Genomic DNA, 9,440 nt, shown 5'->3' with positions numbered 1-9,440 from the left:
GTGCAACCCATAATGAAGGCTGTAGTCTTTGATCTTCATCAACAAGTATTTCAGCAAGCAAGATTCTATCACTTGCATATTGCAGGTTACTAATGAGTCTTCCTCCAACCCTGTCCTTCATGTGTAATTCAGTTTCCAGGATTATTTGCTCTGCATACAGATTGAATTAGTGAATGAATACATCCCTGGCATATACCTTTCCTGATTTTAAACCATTCAGTATTATGGCATTGTTCTGTTCTACAACCACCTTTTTGGTCTATATACAGATTCCTAAAAGGAGCTCTGGTAGCATAGTGGTTACGAGTCGGACTGCTAACCTCAATGTAAGCAGTTAGAAACTACCAGTTGGTCTGCAGCAGAAAGATGGAGCTTTCTGCTCCTATAAAGATTTATGGCCTCGGAAACCCTATAATACAGGGTCGTTATTAGTCAGAACCGACTTCATAGCATGTAAGTACCAAGCACAGGTTCCTATGAGCCCAATTAAATGTTCTGGAATAATTATTCTCCATAATGTTGTCCATAGCTTGTCATGAACCACACAGTCGATAGCTTTGCATAGTCAATAAAGCACAGGTAAACATCTTGTTGGTATTCTCTGCTTTCAGCCAAGATCCTCTGAAGTCAGTAAAAATATCCCTCATTCAATGGCCTAATATGAATTTGGCTTGAGCCTTGGGTAGTTTTCTGTCAATGTACTTTTGCAGCCATTTTTATAAAAAATTATCTTTAACAAAATTTTACTTGCATGTGATATTAATGACATTGTCCAATGATTTCTGCATTCCACTGGGTCACCTCTCTGAATGGGCACAAATATGGATATCGTCTCATCAGTTGGCCAGGTAGCTGTCTTCCAAATTTTTTTGCACATATGATTAAGTGCTGCCAGTGTTTGTGGAAACATTTCAACTGATATTCCATCGATTCCCAGAGCCTTGTTCTTTGCCAAAGCCTTCAGTGCATCTTGGACATCTTCCTTCAGTACCATTAGCTCTTAATCATATGCTACCTCTTAAAATGGTTGAATATAGACCATTTATTTTTGGTACAGTGACTCTGTGTATTCCTTCCATCTTTTTTTGATGCTTTCTGCATTCGTCAGTATTTTTCCCAAAGAATCTTTCAGTATTATAAGTTGAGGCTTCAATTTTTTTCCCCTCAGTTCTTTCAGCTTGAGAAATACTAACTGTGTTCTGCCCTTTTGGTTTCCTAACTCTAGATCTTTGCACATTTCATTATGATATTAGACTTTGTCTTCAGCTCTTTTACCTCCTGATTTCTTCTGTTTTCTTTAGCATCTCTAAGCTGGAGAGCAAGGCTCAGAATTTCTTCTGACATCTATTTTGGTCTTTTCTTTCTTCCTTGTCTCCTTAAAGATCTTTTGCTTTCTTTCCAAATGATGTTCCTGATGTCATCCCACAACTCTTCAGGTTTTTGGTCATTGGTGTCTTTATTCCCCCAAAGTTTTTTTTTATTATGAATTGAGTGAAAGTTTACAAAGCAGATTATCAGTTTTATATTCAATAAACCATATCTTGCTTCATTGCAATGATTACAATCCCCTCCATGTACCATCAGTATTTATTTCTATTCCCATTTTTTTGTTTTTTTAATGTACACATACAAAACAGAAAATCCATATTCACTTAAGTGTCCAAGCCAGCCTCCGGCCTGCAGGCACACAGCCTTTCTCAGTCCATGGATCTACAGTCTTCAGCTGCTCTATCTATGCCATAGCCTCTGCCACTGTCTCTCCTGTCACCACTTTTCTGGTTAGGGGTCATTAGTGTCTAATGCATCAAATCTTTCCTTGAGATGATCTCTAAATTCAGGCGGGATGTGTTCAAGATTATATTTGGCTCTCATGAACTTGATTTAATTTTCTTTAGCTTCACCCTGAGTTTACTATTTTGGGTCTTGTAAACTTGCTTTAATTTTCTTTAGCTTCAGCCTGAACTTGCATATGACCAATTCATCGTTTGTTCCACAGTCTGCCCTGGTCTTATTTTAGCTGATATGGACCTTTTCCACTGTCTTTTTCCACAGATGAAATAAATTTGATTTCTGTGTATTCTACCTGGTGAAGTCCATGTGCATAATCATCTTTTATGTAGTTTGTAAAAGGTATTTGCAATGAATTGGTCTTGAGAAATTCTATCATGCAATCTCTAGCATTATTTCTATTGCCAAGGCCATATTTTCCAACTATTGATCTTTCTTCTTTGTTTCCATCCTTTGCATTCCAATCACCAGTATAACTTGATAGCATGTTTGATTGATTTCAGACTAAAGAAGTTAGTAGAATTCTTCAATTTCATCATCACTAGCTTTAGTGGCTGGTGCATAAATTTGAATAACAGGGATATGAATTAGTCTTTCCAATACAAGCATTCTTCAAGACAGACCTTGAAGTGTTCTTTTTGATGATGAATGTGATGCTATTCCTCTTCAATTTGTCATTTTCAGCATAGTAAATCATGTGACTGTCACATTCAAAATGGCCAATACCAGTCCATTTCAGCTTATTAAAGCCTAGGATATTAATGTTTATGTGTTCCATTTTCTTTTTGACAACTTATAATTTTCCTAGATTCATAGTTTGTATATTCCATGTTCCAATTATTAAAGGATGTTAAATAAAATTAATTTTGATTTACTCCATATAAGCAAAAAAGGTATACAATGTGGTGCAAAGTTACACTAATACAAATATTTTAAGTCTGTAGAAAAACTATAACCAAATTACTTTGCTTATAATTGGAGACCTGGTGTGGTGCTGTGGGTTAATGCACCTGGACTGCAAAGTTGGTTTGAACTGCAAGGTTGGCAGTTCAAACTCACCAGCTGCTCCTTGGAAATCCTATACAGGGTCGTTATGGGTCAGAATCGACTAAACTCGACGGCACTTAACAACAACCATGCTTTTAACTGTTTAGTGCCATCAAGTCAGCTCCAACTCATAGTCTGTATAAGGTTTCTGAGGAAAAACTGGTGAGTCCGAATCGCCGACCTTGCGGTTCAAACTGACCTTGAGGTCGAGTATTTATCTTATGGTGCCACGTCAGGACTCCTTATAATGCTGGCCTTTGTTTTCTAAAGTCCAGTCCAAGGAATAATATAACAAATACCCATATTTTGACAGAATTAACAATGACCAATATTCTAATCCATTAAACTAACAATGAGCTTATCATTTCCCCTTCTACACTCTAAAATTTCAAACAAGTTATACATGCATACAAGCTATCATGTAAAAAAGGGAAAGAAAGCATGAACTGCTTTTGTAAAGTTCCCTTTGATCACTTCTTTCATTCCTACCACCCACTTCATTTTCTCTAAAACACTTTCATGTCTCACGTGTTCATATCCTTCCAGACCAACTGCGCATGTAAATAATGATTTCATACATGGTTTAAAAATGTCTCTATAAATGATATACTATATGTAATTAGTTTGAAACTTACTTTTTTTAAAACCACATTTTCTTATCTATTTCTCAAGTGACTGATATTTAGCTTGTTTCAACTCTTCATTCCTTTAAGTGACAGTGGACTGAACATCCTTACATATGGGGCCTTTGAACAAAGGGTGAAGTTTCTGTAGTGTACACCTACAAGGAGTCCTGCTGGGTTGTATGATACATGCATCTTTAATTTTACTAAATGCTACCCAATTGGCTGTAAAGCTGGCATTCCTACTAGTAATTAACTCTATCATTTCCCCAATTCTTTGCTAACACATGATATTTTCAGACTTTTAAATGCTTGGTCTGATGGGTAAAAAATGGCATCTAACCATGAGTTAATGTCATAGTATGTTTATTCTATTCAATTATTCTAATCTAATTAATTCTTGTACAGCTTTCATTCTTTATGGAAAGGGCAGATGAAGCAATAAGCCCCTTTTATCAATCTTACTACACTCATGAAAATAACAGGTAAAAAACCTTTCAAAGAATTTATTTTTATCTTCTTTTTAAAGGAGGAGTTATTAAGCCCAAAAGACATACCATTAACCAAGATATAAGGTGATTAAGATGATTTTAAACTCTTTTAAACTTACTTGATATCAGCGCCTGCGATAAAACAGCCTGGCTTTGATGAAATAAGGACGGCACTTCTGATTTGATCACTGCCCCAGATTTCATTCATTACTTCTATGAATTCTGACTGTAGCTCTTTATTTAGTGTATTTACCTGCCAAGGGAAATGCATGTAAATCTAAGAATTTAAATTCAAAATACCATCACACATCACCAACAGATACCATTTTGATAGTATCAAAATTTTTGATAGAAATATATTGTTGGAAGCGAGGAGAGGCAGAAATTGCCCTCAAGTCCTCCATCCTTTGAGAAAAAAGAAGAAAAAATAAAAAAACAAACGAACACCCCAGTAGTTTTCTGTTCAGGCAACTCTGGTCAACTAAAAGCATACCTCCCTTTAAAGAGGTCTAGTCAAAGAAGGAACTCAAATTCACATTCCTAAGATATTGAATTATATGTGGGCTATAAATAACCCTACAAATGTTTATTGGCATGGATAAACATTATATAGCAATAAGAGGAAAAAGGAATCAAAATTTACTGAAATTAAAATTGCTTTGCATTATATTTGGATTATGAATATTTGTAGTTTTTTCCCTAGTTTTAAAATTTCCTACAACAGGCATGCATTATTTTTGTGCTCAGGAAAAATACTGAATATGAAAAGATCTTGAAAAAAAATCTTAAATTTGACTTATTCATCAGTGGGTGTTAAGAGTTAGTCTAGGAAAAAGGAATGGCTCTTGTTTTTTAAATTTGTGATAGTTGTCAATTGCTTTCATTTGGGTCCTTCTATTTCAACTAGGCCTCTGGTTATAAGATTTCTTAAGTATCAAGTCTTAACACCAATTTTAGATGGGGGGGAAAAAGGATGAGTCACTACTGTGAAGCTCTTAGCTAAAGACTGGATTAAGGTTACATACTTTGTTGAAATGCCAAGAACAAATGAAGTGCTACCTTGAACAGAACCTGACTCCATTATGAACTGCACAATGATTCAGATCCTTCAGGAAGCAAGTGCCACTGTCCACGTTTAACCCAGCCAACTTACTCATCCTGAAGAATAATTTATGTTTGAGGCAAGTAATCAAGAAAGCAGATTTTATAACCTCATATTTAAGATGGGAAGGTGAGTTTGAATTCTCAAAAATGAAGCTTGTATGTCAGTTCTTAGCTAATAAGTCACCTCCCCATTCTACAATGTACTAGAAATCTGTCTTATTAATACCTGATGCTACCCTGACACCTGTGCCTCAGAAATCTGACATCCTTGTCAGATCCCATCCAATTTTACTACAGAAACTTTTAGCCAATATAATATCCTGGTGTGGTGCTGTAGGATAGATAAAGCACTGGATGGCTAACCACAAGGTCGGTGGTTCAAATTCAAGAGCTGCTTCTCTGAAACCTTATCCAGGGTCGCTATGAGTCAGAACTGACTCAGCTGTACTTAGCAACAACAATATTACTGTCAAATGGCTGAATTTATTTCATTCTCATTCATGGCTGAATTCATTAAGGTGGTTAGTAAAAATAAACTGTGAAGTAAATGGGGTACCTTCGAATTGGGTGAGTTAATTCTAACAACGGCCACATCTCCTTTGACTCCATAGTTAACGTGGGTTCTGGCTAGAATGAGATGGAAAACATATTTGTAGACATATTTATTGCTAAAATTACCTGAAAATCAACGTAAGCATGTCAACAAGAAACTAAACTTACCAAGCAAAGCAGAGGACCTAGTAAAGCTGCGGCAAAAGTAACCTATAAGAAAAAGGTATTTCAAAATTAATTATTTTTGCAAAACGGAGAATTTTTGTAGCACCTGTTATATATAACAAAGCTGGAATTTACAAGAGAAAATATATCAGAAAAGAGTATTCAAGGTCATGATTGTTAACAACTATGCTACCTCCTGCTATCCAGTCAATTCAGACTCATAGTGATCCCGAAGACAAGGCTGAATTGCCCCATAAGGGTTCCAAGGCTGTACTTTTTTTTTTTTTTTTTCCAATTGTGGTTTGTGTGAAAGTTTAGAGAGCAGATTGGTTTTCCATTCAACAATTCATACACATTTTGTTTTGTGACATGGACTGCAATCCCCACAATACAATACTTTTCCTACTTTCTCTATGTTACCATTTCCCTTCATCCTTTTTTCCCATTCCTTCCTGTTTTCTGAGCTTTATCCCTGGGCAAATGCTGCCCTTTTAGATGCATTTGCTCAGGGATAAGAATTGTGCTTATATGATCTCTATGGTTGACTGTTCTAATGACTGTGCATCTTCCTGGTGTTACTGTCCATCTTATATACCTAACGTTTGGCTGAAAGTTGAGCCACCCAAGTGAGCTCAGTTCTAGGCCTAAAGGATTCCTAAGGGCCATATAGTCAGTCTTAGGGGTTCCATTAGTCGTGATCAGACCAGTAAGTCTGGTCTTTTTTAGGATTTTGAGTTTTGTTTCACATTTTTCTCTCACTCTATCCAAGACCTCCAGCTGCTCCTTGGAAACCCTATACAGGGTCGCTATGGGTCGGAATCGACTCAACGGCACTTAAAAATTACAACAACAACAGTTCCATTTACTTTCCAACCCCTGTTCAGCTTGTGTATCTATGTATCCACTCACAGATTATTGTTACTTAATTGCAGGATTATATACAAAACAGTATTTACTCTTGTTGCCTTTACCTCGTGTGCTCCTCCCAGTGTCTTCCTTTGCCTTGATCGTTTTGTGCTGACTGTGGGTTAATGTGCCGGATGGACTGCAAAGTCAATTTGAACTGCAAGGTCGGCAGTTTAAGCTCACTAACCACTTCTCAGAAACCCTATATATAGGGTCGCCATGGGCTGGAACCAACACGATGGCAAGTAACAACTACAACACCCCTCCAGTTAGTGATTCATTCTCCTTTCCCCTTCTATCCCTGGTAACCTCAAAGAATGACTATGTCTAAACATTTTCTTGACTTTTTATAGTAGTTTCATACAATATTTGCCCTTTTGTGATTAATTTCACTCAGCATAATGTCTTCTAAGAAGTTTATCCATGTTATGAAGTGTTTCACAGATTAATCATTATTCTTTAGTGTTGCGCTGTACTTCACTAAGGGTCTGTACCATAGTTTGTATTCATTCATCCACTGATGGTCACTTAGGTTGTTTCTACCTTGTTGTTACTGTGAATAGTGCTTTGACGAACATGGTGTGGCAAAGCTATAAATCTTGACAGAAGCAGACTGCTACATCTTTCTCCTATAAAGCAGCTGGTGGATTTGAATCTTTCAGTTATCAGGTAAGTGCTTAACCACTGTGCCACCAGAGCGTCTAACTACTATCACAGTCTTTTCATTTCAATTATTAGGATATAACAGCTATTTGGATATGAAATGTGGCAGGAGGAAGAATGCCCTAGCCCCTGTCAATGGTGCAGTGGTTAAGTGCTAGACTACTAACCAAAGGATCGGTGGTTCAAATGCACCAGCTACATGATGGGAAAAAGATTTAACAGTCGGTCTCTATAAAGATTTACAGCCTCGAAAACCCTATGGAACAGTTCTACTCTGTCCTACAGTGTTAGTATGAGTCAAAATTGACTAAATGGCAACAGGTGAAGATGTTCATCTTCTAAATCCTCAGAAGCTGTGACAGTTAAGTTAAATGGAAAAGGGGAACTGAGATTTAGAAGGAACTAAGACTGCTATATCAGCTGACCTTAATATAGGGAGATTAGACTGGAGGATACAGGTGAACCCAATAAAATAACAAAAAGGGAAGGGTGACACACGAGAACCAGAGCAATGGCAGCATGAGGAGGATTCAGTCCAATGTTGCTGACTTTAATAGAAGAACATAAGCAACATGCCAAAGAATGTAGGCAACCTCTGGATGCAAGAAAAGGCAAGGAAATGGATTCTCCCTAGAGAATCCAGAAGGAATACAGCCCTACCAACACTCTGATATTAGCCCACTGACACCCTTTTCAGACTTCTGTTCTCCACAACTGTAGGATAAGAAGTTTGCATTGTTTGACACACTAAATTTGTAGTAATTTGTCACATCAGCAATAGGACATGAATACTCTAAGCAGTAAGTAACCTACAACACATAATACCAGTTCCAAATGTATGTCAAATATGAGTATATCCCAACTATGTTTTCTAGCCACTTCGTCTTGCATTTTTCTGGAAAGATGGACTTTCCAATGTTACCAAAAGAAAACCAAGGAGAAACAGTGGTTATTGTAAGTGAAACAGTGCATGTCACACATTGCTTTTTTAAAATTAGGAAATCTGTGAGAACAAACAAGATGTAAGATAGCATGGAAGTGCAGTAAAGGAGCGCCATCAGCAACAACACAGAATACAGGACCAAGCAGGCTCAGGGGATGGTCCCAGAACTCTGAACCATATATAAAGGAACATTTAGAAGACTGGAAGGCTTACAGCTAGGGGAATTTGTAGTAGAAGCAAGAAATCCATTGCTTTCTAATTCAAGAAACTCAGCTGCTCCAGAAGCCGCCATTGTTGGTGAGATGAAGCAGGGGAAGGATAGGAGTAGCCAGGGACACCTGGCAGAACCGCGGAGATAAAGGTGTGGACATTCTTTTCTTTTGGTATCTGTTCATTGATTGCTTGCTGTCTGCGCACCTCCATCCTGGTGACTATTGGGGTGCCAGAACTAGTGGACACCCCAGCCCCACCCTCGGAGGGTTCTACTACGCATGCACACACAGAGCTCCTTGAAATTTAAAGAGACAGTTACAACTTAAAATCAAATGGGGAGGGCTTTCAGCGCTTCCCTGACCAGGCAGCACAGGTAGGGCAGTCTCAGGGAAAAGGGGTGGAATCACACATAGGAAACCCCTGTCTAGCAGACAGACAGCCTTTAACAAACATAAGATCTTATATTTCAACATTCTGAACTTGTTTTTTTAAAAGATCAAATTGCTAAGGAATTACAGGCATTTTGAGCTTTTGCCGGCCTGCATGCGGCTCCGGCTTCCGCGCCCACGCTGGCGAGTGCCTCTGCCCCCTGCAGACCTTGGAATGCAGGGCTAGAGCAACCTCATTTAGAAGGCTGCATTTCCAAAGAAAAGGAAGCATAAACTAACAAAACCGAACAAATAGAGAGGGATATCAGCGCGGATATCAGGAAATTCGTGGTACCCACGGTACAGAGAGACTGAGAGAGGCATCTTTTACGTCATCAAATACAGATACTACCTCCCTACAACTATTACCCCCAGCCCTCTACTGCCCCGGACTAGACCAGCCCTCTGCCAAGCTGCCGAGACTCAGGAATGCCCAAGGCACAGGCCTGCCCACTGAGGCCAAGGCCCAGACACTCCCACTGAGGCCAAGGCCTGCCCTGAGGCCCAACTCACCCAC

General features: G+C 38.4%; 1 protein-coding gene across 1 annotated transcript in view; it reads right to left on the bottom strand.

Annotated features, from left to right (window-relative positions):
- HADHA (hydroxyacyl-CoA dehydrogenase/3-ketoacyl-CoA thiolase/enoyl-CoA hydratase (trifunctional protein), alpha subunit) overlaps positions 1-9,440 on the bottom strand; it is a 91,765-nt gene that overhangs the window by 57,660 nt on the left and 24,665 nt on the right. The window contains exons 2-4 of the mRNA XM_006835222.1: positions 5,774-5,815; positions 5,610-5,680; positions 4,069-4,202 (exon numbers count right to left, since the gene is read on the bottom strand). Of these exons, the coding sequence (XP_006835285.1) occupies positions 4,069-4,202; positions 5,610-5,680; positions 5,774-5,815 (247 nt within the window). The remainder of the gene's footprint in view (positions 1-4,068; positions 4,203-5,609; positions 5,681-5,773; positions 5,816-9,440) is intronic.

Source organism: Chrysochloris asiatica, unplaced genomic scaffold (genome assembly GCF_000296735.1).
Source record: "Chrysochloris asiatica unplaced genomic scaffold, ChrAsi1.0 scaffold00016, whole genome shotgun sequence".
NCBI lineage: Eukaryota > Metazoa > Chordata > Mammalia > Afrosoricida > Chrysochloridae > Chrysochloris > Chrysochloris asiatica.
Note: the sequence above shows the minus strand (reverse complement) of the source record. Positions and strands in the feature narration are given on the sequence as shown.